The sequence below is a fragment of the Plectropomus leopardus genome, chromosome 11 (assembly GCF_008729295.1).
Source record: "Plectropomus leopardus isolate mb chromosome 11, YSFRI_Pleo_2.0, whole genome shotgun sequence".
Taxonomy (NCBI): Eukaryota; Metazoa; Chordata; class Actinopteri; order Perciformes; family Serranidae; genus Plectropomus; species Plectropomus leopardus.
The window spans coordinates 21,016,058-21,031,936 of NC_056473.1; the positions used below are offsets into that span (position 1 = coordinate 21,016,058).

At 44.0% G+C, this 15,879-nt stretch overlaps 1 protein-coding gene across 4 annotated transcripts in view; it reads right to left on the reverse strand.

Moving 5' to 3' along the window:
* Positions 1 to 15,879, reverse strand: part of hipk2 (homeodomain interacting protein kinase 2) — an 83,623-nt gene that overhangs the window by 15,100 nt on the left and 52,644 nt on the right. For all 4 annotated transcript variants that reach the window (XM_042495598.1, XM_042495596.1, XM_042495595.1 and 1 more), the window contains exons 3-6: positions 6,735 to 6,858; positions 5,924 to 6,043; positions 4,233 to 4,319; positions 61 to 245 (exon numbers count right to left, since the gene is read on the reverse strand). In XM_042495598.1, coding sequence (XP_042351532.1) covers positions 61 to 245; positions 4,233 to 4,319; positions 5,924 to 6,043; positions 6,735 to 6,858 — 516 coding nt within the window. The remainder of the gene's footprint in view (positions 1 to 60; positions 246 to 4,232; positions 4,320 to 5,923; positions 6,044 to 6,734; positions 6,859 to 15,879) is intronic.

The window sequence follows — 15,879 nt, forward strand, 5'->3', positions numbered from 1 at the left end:
ATGTTATTTTACTGTTTGAAATGATAATTATATAAACATCAACAACAGCTGGGCACGTACTGTGTGCTGTGTGGGAAATCGAGGAGATGCGACATGGTGACAAAAGGGTGGTTGAGCGTTTCGATAGGGGTGATCCTCTTGTCCGCGTCAATGGTCAGCATCTTGGTTAACAAGTCAATGAACTCCCTCCTGTCAGCCTTCTCCGCCAGCATGTCGCTCCCCTCCAGATCTGACGTCATGTTCACCTGGAGGCACGGAAACAGATACACATGCATCTTAGCACAGCTGAATGAGTATTCAAGGTCTCTTATGTTTCTCTTCCACAACTTATTCCCATAGAGAAGCCTATTAATACTCACAAGGCCCCATCAGTTAGGGTGTTAGTGTGAGTGTCACAGGGCCCAGCGATAACCTTGCACCTTAGTGACATTAAAAACATTTGCACTGGTATTTATAGCGCCACTTGAAATATCTCCTGGCGCCTTCGCTGAGATTTTATCTATTCCTGAGATGTGAAAACAAACAAAAAACATGAACCTAATAAATGCTGCCGTTTGCTCATCGTAAAAAAAAAAAAAAAACTTTCACAAAGGACACCATTTTGTCAGAGCTTCTCAGAGAGCTGACATGAGATAACTTAACCTAAATATGTTCTGAAGCAATTCTGGGAAGCTTGTTCTTGGAACATCGTGCCGCTTCATCTGTATTAAACATTGCAGCTTAGGTTGTGGATAAATACTGGGCAAAGCTGCAGATTTCTGCAGATTTTTTTTTTTTTTTTTTGCCCAGATGAAAAGCTACATAACTTGCAGGGACTGATTTGTTAAGGAATTAAGGAAGGAGGTTGAGAAATTCCTTTGTTCCTCTGTCTGTCAATATATTAGATCAGATAAATCTGAGTCAAACAGTGAATGTAACCAGTAATGAGTAATATGATGCACTGCATCCACTTTTTGTTGTGTCTGTTGTGATTTGTAGCATTTACTAAATAATGTTGTTTTCAGGTTAAGTGTTGTTTGTATTTTTGTATTTATCTGTATTAATGTGAAACAGTACAGTTGATGTTCTGGGATGAAAGACAAATTTCAGAATCCTTTTTGACAATAAAGCTAAATCAAATCAAATCGAAGTGGGACAAGGTCGTGATGTAGCTAGTCTGGGTTTAAGCAGACAGGCAGATTGTCAAGCAGCTTGGGGACGGAGACAGGGACAGTGGCAACAGACAGGCAGCCTTGTTTATTGTGACTGCCATGCAGAGGTAGCAGGCCTGTTTTTAATAAAGACGCAGCGCTTATCTGTAGGCCTGCTCCAGGGGCTATCAGATGTGCTGCCAGTCAACACTACAAATCTGATTCAATTCTCTTTCTCTATGCAGGTTATTCAGGCTCTGCAACCATCCCCTCTCTGCTTGCCACCTCCACTGGCTGTGATAAAGGAATAATCTGCAGAATGAGGTGAGAAATAATCACATCGTCCTCTGCTAGTGGAAGAGATGACTTTGGGAAAGTGTACACAGTTAAGGTGCACATGCATAGCAGGTGGGAACTGGCTGAGGTGTGCCAATAATAATCAGACTGGATAAGAAGAAGCCCGAAGAGGAAAATGAATTTTCCTATCAGACTTTATATTAAGATATGTGAATTTACAGGGTAGATACTTTCATTTTCTTTTAATATCACCAAAAAGCAGCATTTGACATTTTCTAATTATTAAGTAAAACTAAAAAAATGTGAAGACAAGGAGCTGCAGCTAACATGGTCAGCCTTGCGTGCCTTGCATGTCAACGCCTGTTTATGGAGCCACATCTGTGCCGTGGGGAGCACTGACATGCCACTCTGGAGTAAGGGCAGGGACAGCAGATGTCGAGCAGTGAGACAGATCAGGCTACGCCTCAGGAGATGTGGAGCTGGGCATGCAGGATGCGGGCCAGTCTTCTGCACAGCACTACGGCAGATTTACTCATAAACTTTATTTCTCAGTGAGAAGTAGAAGAGAAGGGAAAGAGCATTCCTAAGTGCATGTAATAAAAGAAAGATAAGGTGAAGGCCATGCAGCTCCTCCTGCTGTGGCTTCACTCCTAACAACAGACATATTGAAGGACAGCAGATCAAAGTGAATCCATTTTTCGAGCGGGGCCTTCCTCCCATCTACATCGGGCCTCAAGCGGGGTCTTGAATTTGCTTTAAGTCGCTCTCTGATTTACTCAAATTAGATATACTTGTGACTAAAGCCTGCCTGCATTTCCCATGACTGAGAGGAGGTTCATTATCTCGCCCTGGCACCCAGCCTCTCTGTCTTTCAGGGCCTTCAGCTACATCATCCATTATACACGCAGAGACAGATGTCCACAATGCTGACTTGTTTATACGGTCAGGGTGGTGAGATGGGGCAAAATAGGCAGTTTTCTCCCACATTAAGCTTGTGCAGCTCTGCCGTGTCTCTCCTGTGTTTTTGTAGTAAGCCAGCTGCAGCAGCAGCGAGAGGGAGATGGGACGCAGAGCTTGAAGCGTAGGAGACAGAGATGACCCAAGGGATATCATACCAGTGCAGGTGGGTTTGTTTGAGTGCGTGTCTGCGTGTGTGTGTGTGTGTGTGTGTGTGTGTGTGTGTGTGTGTGTGTGTGTGTGTGTGTGTGTGTGTGTGTGTGTGTATGTGTGTGCACTTGCTAACTCTAAACTCAACAAGCCAAGGCAGTGATACTATCTTGTCCCAGCCAACAGCATGTTATTCCAGACAGGCCTGACAGCGGCCCTGGGCGCTACTGGACAACCATAATTGTCTCCATCACTTAAGTCACTACCTGTGCTACGTATCCACATGGACAGAAGCTGCTGCTGGTTGTGCACCAGGATGACCATATTCTAAAAGAAGTAATTTACCTGCTTAAAGGTCCCATATAATGCTCATTTTCAGGTTCATACTTTATACTTTAATGTTCAAAAAACTCATTTTTCTCACACTGTTTGCCTGGATACACCCGGATTCACCCTCTGAAATGTTCTGTTTTAGCGCTTGTCTCTAAAAGACTCCTCCTGACTTTGCCAAATCTGCTCTGACTGGACAGTGTTTCCAGGTCTTCTACATCTACACTTTCAGCATCTCTGCAATATTATTGCAGCCGGGGTAATGACTGTAACATTGTGAATTGCTTGCCTTTGTGTTTATATATAGCCCCTTCACCTGCCTTATACTAAAAAAGGAATGGAAATCTGACTTACAATATGGGACCTGTAACTCTTTACTCATTATCAGAGGCATAATCGAGGTGCATGATGACAAGAGTCACAGATTATTACAGCCGTGGGAAAAAAAAAAAACATTGTAATTTTCCATCACTGCTGCCATATCTGCCAGCACAACCAGTATTTGGCCAAGCGAGGGTGAACAAAACAACACTCACTATCTTCTCTCTGTCAGGCACGTCCTATCAAAATGTCATGGCTGCATGTGAACTTTCCCACCGATCAGAGATGAATTCACTGAGTCATAGAGGACAGTGACGTGAGACGTTGCTTTATCATATAGAGGTCTGCTTTATAAGTCCTGGGGTTATATAAGAGCTTCTAAACAAACAGAAACCTGCAGGTGACAGGCAGGGCTGCAGGAAGGACAGGGGCTAGCTGTGCAGACACAATACGGTGCAGGTCCCACTGAGCTGCTCTGAAAATACAGCAGGGAGCTTCTGGAATGTGTTCATGTGTGTGTTGAGAAGAAAAGGGGGGAGAGAGTAAAACATTTTGTACCCTCGACATGGTTACATGCACTATAGACATACAAAGTGAAGACATAGCCACAACACTCCCTGTAGCTTAAATAAGAAAGCAAACTGTACATATCAAACACGTTAACCAGCTTAACCACATGTTCGGCTCAAATGTCTGCCTGTAACTTATTAGATGGCGGTTAAGCAAAATGAAGAGCAGAAGCAGAGTTGAGGAGGGGTTTCAGTGAACAGCTGCTTTCATTTCACTCTCTATATAGACGCACAGTAACACACATCGCATCTGGAGATCAGGCCTTGGCAGGATAAATATTTTAAAGGGTTTTCAAATATTTGATAGATAATTCACGGGGATGTGATGGATCAAACTGGCCCCGGATTGGACTGGACCCATTGGTGGAAGCTTCAAATGCGAAACAGGTGGATGTGATTCAGGCAAAAGACAGAGCAAAAGCAAACAGTGCATGTATTGTGAGATTTGCGGGGAAAGAGTCATGCCGGAACAGCATACCTGCGCCATATCATCCAAGCAGTTGAAGATGTACTTGCGAGCCTCCTTGGACTTGATCCCTGTTTCACCCTCATGGTCCTCTGGAGTCTGTGGGAGACAAGAAGCAGATGTTCCTCTCAAATCCCATCACACTTCCCCTCTGGAAAGTCACTATTTACATTTGGCTCATTACAGCCTCTTGTTGTTGATGTGCAGCAGGACTCGGCTTGCCCTCTGAGCAACCCTCGGGTAGCACACAAACACTCATCTAACAGCCAGGCAAGACGGGGGAGACTGCATGTGGAGGCATACACTGTATCACCATGACAATATGCAAAATAGAAACCACACCGTGCACACATGTGAAGTGTCCAAAAATACATGGACAAGTATAAACATATGTGATCATTCTTTTTCAGAGGATTTTAAAAATGTACATTAAACTAATCTGTGTTGACTATAGAAACCTCCTGACTCAACACATGATATTTTTTAATTACAGTCAGCAAAGCAATGCAGCTGCTTTTACATGGAAACACATGGCAAGGTCAAATAAAAGCTGAGCAATCACTCTTCAGAGTGGAAAAAAAGTAGTCACGATGCCTTGACTTTTGATTTTCCAAATACCAAAGACACTCATGAGAGGTTACAGCAGCGGTGTCAAGTGCAAGCTAATAATCTGTCTCTGTGTACTCGCTACAATGCTGCCGTCAACCCTTATCTTCAGGACCTCAGAAACCCCCTTATTTGACAACAATGTAATTCCAAAAAGCTCACCCAATTGGTGTTGCGTTGCCGACTGTTTCCCCAACGATATGTGTTTCCCCAAGACATAACCCCAAACCCTGACCCCCCTACACCTGACCCATACACTTCACCCTAGCCTGAACCCTAACCACCAAGGTGGCACTTGCATTAACAAGGAGGGAACACTGTTTGATAGGACAACACATTTTGATACTACACCAGCTCTGTAGTACACGAGTATGCCTTTCTATTTATTTTTTCTGGTGTATCACGATCTAAGCCACAGATGGGTCAGAAAACCAGTCCGAAAACAGTAGAATGCAGCATGGAGGCCAGTGAAACTGTTTCGCTGGTTACTTTATTCTCTCTCAAGCTGTAAATGATGCTTGGATGGAGACAGACGTACTTTTTGGCAGCACAATTGTATCACGCTGTAAAAAGGGCTGGATTTCATGTGTCAACCCTTGTGTCATATTTCCTTCACTGCCAATCTGAGCCTGTTGGAGTTGGAGCTGATAAATACCCATGACTACTTCAGAGTCATTGTCTAGCAAGTAAATACTGAGTGTAACCTTTCCTAGTGAATATAAGAGCCAGATGCTATGGGGTGTTAGTGGATTTTTGTCCAGGGGAAAAGGGTTTAAGTAACAATTACAAAATGGCCTTGGCTCTTTGAAAAAAGGTCAATCGTAGGCACAGGCAAAGAGACACTGTAAAAACATTGCCATACCCTGCAGAGCTGGGTCAGTATTTGCAGGTATATCAAGAACTTAAATGGTTAACAAAAGTTCAACCTTGTTAATAGCCAGGGACACCAATGCGTCACAGTGTAGCCAGCATTTTTGGGAATATTAATGCCAGATATTTCTGTCAAAAACATCACTTGCTCCTGTATGAACACTCTTGTTGCTACAGAAAGGAATTTGTGTATTTGTGTGGATGCATTTGAATCATTCCAGCTGTACCTTAAGTCTCCAGAGAGGATAGGTGGAGTCGGGATCTCTGTTGAAGAACCTGGTGGTCTTTGTCCCCGCACTTAACAGATACTCTGCAGGCAGTCCTTGTGTCTGTGAGATGTACCGGATCTGCAAGACAGAAGATGAAAAATTTGCATTTTTGGGCCTTTTCATATCACATGCATGATTGAACCATGAGTTGCATTGAATCAGGGAGCACGTTAAACCTTTGCAATGACAAAAAAGGCCAAAACTTGAGGATTAAAGTTCTTTTGGCAGTATGAAAATCTAGGCTGACATTAACTCCATCAGACTTATCTGACTGCAATATGCATAGGGCCCAAACACGACCTCAGCTCAAGAGTCTAAGATTGATTTGAGACTTGTAAATGAGACACTTTGCTAAGTTTTTTGGGCTTGTGAAAAATCAGGCGAGCTTGTTCAGTGATGGAGCACAACTTGCTCAAGGTTTTCCCACTGAGCCTCGTCTGACTGATAGAGAAGGGGGAACGCAGCAATGTCTTGCTCTGGAGCACAGGGGCTGCGCTAATTGGACAAGTGGCTCTGTGGCATCTGTTCAGATAAACAGGGAGGCTGCGCAAGAATCATCAGGGGCTGTCAGGGGGATTGGAGAAGCATCCCACCCTCCCAAACACACTCACGAGCGCACACTCATGGAGAGACAACACACATGAGTGCATGAACGTAACAGCACATGAAATTCAGATTCATGGGAATGTGAGCATCCAACCACACACAATCACAAGCTGCTAAGAGGTCAGGAGACAGGTTGAAGATCTAAACAACCATTATGTGTTACCTGATCATACTCTGAGGCTCCGGGGTAGAGGGGCCAACCCAGGAAGAGCTCGGCTATCACACAGCCCAGGGACCACATGTCTATGGCCTCACAGAATGGCAGGCCCAGGATGATCTCCGGAGCCCTGCAGATTGAGAAAAGACACAGTCAGACATAAATGTACAAAACCATACTGAGCAGAGTTGGTGCTTTCACCGGATTCTGCTGTGACTTAGAAAGACTTTGAAAAGTGAGACATAGTATAACTATGTCATACAATTCTCATTTTCAGATGAAAATGCATGGTGAGGAGCTTCTTTTCACACTTCCTATGAGCGCTCGGAGAGCAGCCTGGTGTAGTATGCACAGGTCAGAGGAGGAAATAATTTACGCTGCATATGTAGGAGTGAGCTGGAGACTGTCCACAAGTATTTCAAAACATTCCCTAAGCCAATGCGATCTAATTAGACGGCACACACACAGAAGTATTTACTTTGTTTTGCATGCAAACACACAGACACTTTCCCACAGACCGTCAAAATAGACAATTAATCAATCAGTTAAACATCAGTGTCTGAAGGCTGTTACATTACAGATCACTCAATGTAGCCTTTAAGCTGGATATACCACCCTGCAGTTGTATGGCTCCATGAACCAGTCAAGTTGCAGTTTACATCCGTGTCTGTCCACACTCAAATGTAGCCATGACATTGAAGGATGCTTCAAATATAGATGGTTGCTGCAAAGAAGCTACAAATTCTAAAAGGTCAATGCTGCACACACATCTTCAACCTGACAGAGCAGAAGATCTAAACAATCAGCACAGTTTCAAGCTTAGTGTAACTGATTCAGTATCTGACCATATGTGTACACAAATGTTATGGCGTTGAATGGCCAGAAAACTGTTTTTGCATAATGTTATGATGTCACATTGAAGGTAATCTTTGACCTTTTGGAAATAAAATGTCATAACTTCATTATTTTATTCTATTTTAACATGTTTTTATAATCAGTACATTAATTCTTTAAATTCAAAAACATGTTTTGTAAGGTCACAGAGACTTTTGAACATTTAAGTCTTATCAGGTCATCATTGAGTCCAGGTGGACATTTGTGCTAAATTGATGAGATATCATATTCACAATATTAAGACCCGAGAGGTCACAGTGACTTTGACCTTTGACCACCAAACTCTAAGTAAGAGTTATAAGTTCATTATTGAGTCTCATTATTGGAGACTTGTGTGTGAAATTTGTGGAAATTTCATCATGGTGTTCCTGAGAAATCACGTTCACGAGAATGGGACGAACATAGGGACGTATGGTTGTCTGGATGGACAGACGGCTGGACGGACAGTAAACTAGTAAACGAAATAACCTAACCTCGGCCATGGCTGTCACCAGCACTGAGGAATCAAAAGCTTGACAAGTATTTTCCTCTAAAGTTGAGGTCAGCAGGTTGTTCCTTTTTCACATCACTTGTTATGGCAGATTTCAAGGTACCACATTGCAGATAACTGATTGATAAGCACACAAGAGCACCAATCACTGAGCCCCATCTCTGTGAGTCAGACACAAGGACTGTGCAGAGGTTGAGGGGGTATGTTTACTGAGTTTCATGGTCCACAGCCACAAAGCAATGTGGAAGCAATTATGCCATAAAAATAAAACCAACATAAATATTCTGTAGAGCATGCAATGAGCTTCATCCAGGCTTTTAGGAGGCTGCATTTGAGTTAATAATGCCTGTACTTAGTTCCCAGACGCTGGCTTTCCCGGTCATGCACATACAGAGAAACACAGAGACCATTTCAGTGGAAGAAGAGATAAATATCTATGATTTGATAAAAAAGAAGAAATATTGCTTTGGTTATTTGAGTAGCACTGCAGTCTAAAATAATTGCCAACTTTCATTCAACATGTTTTATATCCTGTCAGAAAGACTAATACACTTCTTGTGAGCTCACATCTCTGATGGGGCCCAAAATTACCAAGAACACGGTGACTCTGCTCTCTAACAATCCAAGGCACTTTCAGAGGTTCTCTGCCTGTCATCAACATATGCGGCACATTTGTGGTCTAACATGTTACAGATTGGTGAAAGTTAGTCACTCAGTTCCATGGGTGTAGGTTCTGTTTCAACACTGGGGAGACACATATGAAACAGGGTGTTTGGGACTCTTCCAGCACATTTTGAGCATCAAACACTTCTATTTCTTGAATCCTGTTGAATTATTATGCACTGATTTGTGCCTTTTCTACATCAGTTCATGATGTAAATGTCTTTAATTTTGCCAAAATAAAAGTCCTCTACTACTTTCATGTTTTAATTGGGATGTGGGGCACAAATACACGTTCTAAATCTTGAGGGCAAGTTTCCCCTGCGTCTTCCCCAAAATCTCCACCTCTTATCCTGTCAATGACTCCAGTCTAGATTGAACTACTGGAACTGAAATCTCTATCTATCAATAACATAAACAGCATGAAACACAGATCACAGGATCTTAAGGCTGATCTTGGAAAGTTTCTCATTCATGGCCCGAGTTCACAATGCTGATTGCCGTGACCATGGTAACTAGGCTAGTGCTCCCCCCTAAGCCTAGGCGGGCTCTGGCAGGGTTTCGGTCGCAGAGAGAGAAACGAGGGGGCCTGGCCTCAGTCCCGCTGGAACTGTAGGTACCAGGGAAACAGAGAATGTGGAAAACTGCATGGGGGGACGCTATAGGACTTTATATGCCTGCAGGAGGCGAGATGGGTGAGCCGAGGGCAGCTGGGGGGTTGCGGTGGGGGGGTAGAAGAATGAATGAACATACCTCACATACTTAAAGGCTAATTTTCAACTGTAGCTCCCTGCCCTCTATTCAGTGCTCGCTGACAAAAAAAATTAAAAAACAGCAAAATGAAAAGAGGGTACAGGCAATTCATTGTATACTGAGATTGTGTCGAATATAGAAAGGCAGAAGACGTGACGAGGACGATGAGATACTTCGGAAGAAAAGCAAAAAGCGGCACAAGAGGCAGAGAGTTCAACAGAGGCAGAGGCACAAATAAAGCAAATGAGGGGGAGCGGTGAAGAGCTCCTGTCACAGAAGGTGGTTATTGGGGTCTCGAGGGCAGCAGAGGAACAGACACCGAGACAACACTCTGGCAACAGTATCTTAGGGCACCATTACACACCAATACAAAGACACCTACACACACAATGAGCCGAGACGTCTATCAAGAGGTTGTCAAAGAGGCATAAAGGAGCCTGCTAGGAGGCGATAGCAGAGGAACAGCGAGGTCTGCTGAAAGTAGGAAAGAGAAGAGATGGACAGCAGGATTGGGGTCAGCATGATCCTCCTCTAACAGCCTGTTAGAGTAGCTGTGGACATATGAGAGAGGGAACAATAACACACACATGGACAGGTAGACCACCACGCACAGAGTTAAAGCTATTAGAGGGAAGGTCGTGTGTCCCTTTTATACATTCATTGGGAGATACTGCATGCTCAAACTTCCACAAGCACATGTTAATAACCACACTTATCCATCATGTTATCCAGCAGTGCTCTGGAGTCTAGGTCATTTTAGAGGCTCAATCCCATGACACCCCTTGCCCCTGCCACTTAGCCCTTACCCCTTTACTTGCACGTTTGTGTCCAGGGTGTCCCAATTCTTGTAGGGATTTAGGGGTAGAACAATGTTTAGGGGCAACATGGCCCTCCAAATGAAGGTTTTTCAGAGACACGCTCCAATCCGAGTGTTAAGAGAAATCGTCGGCGTTACTGCGGTACAAATAGGAAATCCACAAGTATTTTAATAGTCAATAAATACTTAAAGTTTAAAATAACTATCAAATTCTTTTAGTTAAATGTTGTTTCTGTGTATTACAGTTCTGTTCTTCATGGAAAGCATAAGAAAAGAAATCGCTAGTACACTGATGTCATGGTAGCTTGTCCAGACTGGCAGGGTAGGTGCACAGGTTGCAAACGTTAGCCTACAGAGCACCACTAGTGGCCTACTAATTAAACAGTGTTCTTTTTAATCTGATTTTATTGATCTTATTTGATCGATTGATATTGTGAAACTTATGTTGTGAATGAACTGCAAGTGTCCTGACAACCGCAAAAGGATGCATGTAGCCCCACAAGACAAATTACCACTGCAAAAGATGGCATAGATGCAGTATCTGGCAACACTCTGTGTCTGCGTAAATACCAGCTTACTGATGATGTACTGGGGCCTTGAAGACCTCACCTATTTCTTATGGGAAGTTTCAACCAATACCACTTCAAATAGTACTTGTAACTATGTTCTGAGGGGCAAAGATGCAGTTGAAAATGAGGAGTAGGTGTAAAAATATGGAATAGATCTTCAAAAACTGAAGTAAAAAAAAATGTAATAACAGAATCTCCTTGACACTTAACAATACAAAATATTATGTTCTATTTTTATATTCAATTATAATTGTTTGCACATTATGCTCATCTCACTGTCTGTGCAGAATCTGATAATAGAAACAGGCAGCATTCCATCATCATCACATATTGTGTTTTCTACCTCTGCAATACTTTTTACAATATAATGAAAACAACACAGTGCGGCAGCCCAGCAGTCCTGCAGAGCATTTGTCATCTAAATAGGATTTCTTCCTACACAAAAACAGTACACATATACCCCCTTATTTGTATGAGTATGAGTTCTCCAAAAATCTCATTTGACTTTGAGAAACCCAAAATATGTATGAGCCATTGCAAGCTGCAAAAAGCGGAGGCTGTTCTCACAACACAAGGCTGTTTTTTTTCTACTCGGCTGCAAGGAAACTCTCCCCATCAGAACGCATTGTGGAGATGAAAGCCACAGGAAACCCTTTCATCAGATGGTCCTCCACATCACTGTGACTCCAGTGGACACATGCAGACCACAGGACCTTCAACTCTCCCTCTTTTTTTTTTTTAACAAGACACTGAACCCAGTCACTTCAAACACCAATCACCACCGTGGTATGTAATTCATACCAGCTCACAAACACCCAAAAAGTGACCCAGAACCACATTTGATGTCAAAGAAAGGTGGCTTTCATAACAACCAATTTGAACAAAATGTGCTTATTAGAGCAGAATTAGTGCAAGGTCTTTAGATTTACAATGTTTCAATGCATGCATGTATAGCTGTGTGCTGCAACCACATGGACTTTGCCCCTGAGTGTGATGGAGAGATTTGCTAATGTTGATGTTATGCTTGGATCCATTTCAGCCTGAACCTTCCTGGGTTATGCTCCAGTGCTCTACTTAGGCTGTTCTCATGGCTCCTTTGCCTCTCACAGAAAGCTCCTCCCGTTCAGCGAAAGACAGAGAGAGAGAGAAAAAGAGAGAGAGAGAGAGAGAGAGAGAGAGAGAGAGAGAGAGAGAGAGAGAGCGCAAGTGAAGGGGAGGAAGGAAGAGAGAAGGAGTAACATCGTTGCTCATGATATGAAACCACAAATGCAAATCTGCCCCTACCAACACACTGCTGCCATCGCATGCAAAGCGCCCCGCAGCTGCTGCTGATGCAGGCCTTTCACTGGCAGTGATAAACAACACACACATCTGCACAGCTCTCAAACCTTGCTCCTTTCCTGTCCCCCTTTCCTCTCTAAAGTAGAAATGCACATGAGATTGACAATTTATGCAGATAGGACCATTTTGGTATTTGATGCTAAATAGGATGCCATAGTTAGACTCTATTGAAAGTAAAAACAGCAACATGAGCAGCCAGGTGTTTAGTGGTTATAAACAGAATTTTGGGGTATTTCAAGACAAAACTAAAGCGACCAAAAACAAGAAAAGGACACCAGATGAATAATGTATTTCTTGTAGCCTATAAGAAAGGATTGTTTTGTCTGTCAGTGTCTCTTTTTTAGTCAAACATTAAACAAGATCAATATGCACTGATAAATATTATTCATATTTGAATATAAATTGGCCCCTGCCCTTCTGTCATTTTGTAAAAGTGGCCCGTGGCAAAGCAAGTTGAGTATCTCTGGTCAGCAGCCATGCCAGTGGCTCTGTCAGCTTGGACAGCTATTCTTTCAGGTGAATCTGAAGGCATTTGGTTAAAAAAAAAAAAGAATTAAATTGAGCTAATGAACTAATAACTCAGGCAACATAGGTCAGATGATCATCAGTTAGTACAATTCATCCTGAGATGGACATGATTGTCTAAATATACTAAATCTCATGGCATTTTATCCAGTAATCACACTGGAAAATCAGGAATCCATAGGCTGGATCACTAGTGTTGCTAAAAAACTACATTCTTGCCACCTGCTAATCTCTATATTTGAGGTGCTTGACACACCATCTGAGCGTTCTTCAGTCAGCTGACACTGCCAATTTATCACCCTTTAAGCTGCACCCCACCTAGCTCGTCTCCAGTTGGCATGGCTACCACAGACAGTGCCTCTCAGAGGGTGGTGGTGAGCTTCTTGCTGCAGACCATAGATGTCAAATACAGTGCAGACGGTGTGCAAACCACCGGCCAGCCAGAGGCTTTCTCTGGGTCTCAGTGGGGACCCAACTGCATGAGAGGCCTCAGTGTTCGGGCTAGTGGCTCTGACAGCACTGGCCCTTGACAAAAGACACAGGGAGGGTGAGATGGAAAAGGAGAGGGAGAGAGAGAGAGAGAGAGAGACAGTCTGCATGCTGACATCCTCCCAGCTGGCCTGGTCATTGATGAGCCCCAGTCCCCTTGGGAGCCAGAGATGGCACGACTCATGAATGGAGCCTTTCTTCTGCCACCCCAGCCCACCCCTACACCACCGCCCCTCCACCCACCCCCTCTGCCAGCACAGCCAACCCCTACACCTCACCCAGCCTCGCCATGACCCCCCTCCCCCCCTCCTTAGAACTCCTCTGCCAGCAAAACCCCCTTCAAACCCCTCAAACTGGGGCGCCGAGGCCAGGCTATGGTGCTCCCTCCCCACTCGCCTGTCCGCCCTCTGCTCTGTTGAACCGTGCCTGCGCTTGGCTGGCCTGCCAGCCTACACACACACACACACACACACACACACACACACACACACACACACACAAACACACACACACACAGACACACTCACACACTCACACAGATGCACACACAGCTGACATCACAGGCTGTGTGCATGTCAGGATGTATCCATCAGGCTGACCTTCCCTTAGCTTGGCTCCAGACGGGAGACTGATGGATCCCTGGAACCCTGCAGCATTTACACACATAGAAATGCACAATACACGCACGCACACGCACGCACGCACACACACGCACATGCACACGCACGCGCGCGCACACACACACACACACACACACACACACACACACACACACACACACACACACACACACACACACATCAGACACACAAACACACAGGGGTCAGCTAGTCTATGGTAATAGGTTTGATCTCTTTCCTTTCTTTCAAAGGCTTCATCACTGGCTCTTATACACCTATGTTTTATTCAATGCGCAGGAAACTCCAAGTAAAGAACAGCATGTATACTGGAGGTAAATAAGATCTATACTAGGTATTTTGAGAGCACTATTATGACAAAGTGCCGGTTGGGAAGGGGGATAGCCGTCCAGTGCTAAAAGGTAAAAGCACTTCTTGAGAAAAGAGCCTGCCATTAACTTTTCTCCCCTATATCCCCTTCTCTTCTTTCCCTTTCCTTCCTTCTCTTTGCCTCTTCCCCTCTCTCCATCCCACGCTTTGCCCTTGCCTAATGTAAAAGGCTCGGGTTGGATGCTGTGAATGACTCCCTTCCTCCCGCAGGGTCCTCATCTACATATTCATGCCCTGAAAAGTTCCTCCACAGCCTCTTTGAAGACGCACCATAGAGAAACACTTTTCTAGATATATTGCATGGTGGTCGCTGGCTGTGAAATCAATGTGCAGAGCTACATCCCCTACCGTGCACCTGTGGCTTGCAGGAGCCCGCCCCAACCCAAGATGCATACACACACACACACACACACATATATATCCACTATACCTCTACAACCGCTCCACCTGCTCCCATCATGTCAGAAATTGCCACATAACCCAGGCATAGCAGCATTCATGTAAATGCACATTTATGTAGGCAGAGACTGTAGATTGCATTTAAATTTAGAGACTGGGTGTTCCAGGTGGTTCAGGGGGTGGGAAGGGGGAGGAGGAAATTTGGACGGGGTAAACTTTTTCACAGAGACCTTGAGAAATGTTGTCTGACTCCCTTAGCAGGGGCGACATTCCTGGTGTTCAAGGTCCTGAAAACAGACCGCTCTCTCTCTTTTTCTCTCAGAAAAAAGCCACAGTGAAAGCGCTGACGAGGCTGTCACTGTTTTACCTGCTATAGTATTAGCATTCCCTGTGACTCCAGCAATGCATTACAACGAAATACATGGAAGCCTACGGAGGAAAAGAAAGATAGAGGATGTTTCCTATAGCAGGAGGGATTGGCATCCAAAGAACTGGTCACTGGGAATGGTATCAAGGATGTATTACTTAACAGGCCAACTGGGCACAGGCCCAGGGACACAAAGTGTCAGGGGCTCCCTGGCCCTTAACGGCAAAATGTCACTCCAACTGACATGAATCTACCAGGGAGAGACTTAAAATGACCACAAAGACCTGCAAAGAAACTTCAAATAAACAAAAAGACAAAATATATCCTTATGGTAAACAAAATGGCCAAAAAAGAGGCATTCAAAGAGACACAAATTGAACATTACCAAAGCACAAGATGACAACATAGACAGAGGAACTACAAAGAGACACAAATCGACTTCAAAGAAACAAAAATAACTACGAAGAGGAAAAAAAACAGCCAAAAAGACAAAACTATATCCTTGAGAGTCACAAAATGACCTCAAAAAGATGCAGAATGAATACAAAGACATACAAATCCACAAAAAGATGCATTGTAAAGATGCCCCCCCACCAACAACAACAAACAGGCAAAGCCAGTGCAAAGTCTGTGTGTCCTGCTCCTCTGTAGGAGAGGTGGTTGGGCCTTCTGCATGTCTGTGCCCAGGGGCCCATTTTCACGTAATCTGCCCATGACTGTTACGATGATGAAACAGTGGAACTTGCAGAAACATACCAGCAAGTCAACTGCAACAGAACTTTTGATTGCAACAACTCAAACGCATCACAGCAGGCTAATGTAAATTATGAGTGACAGCTG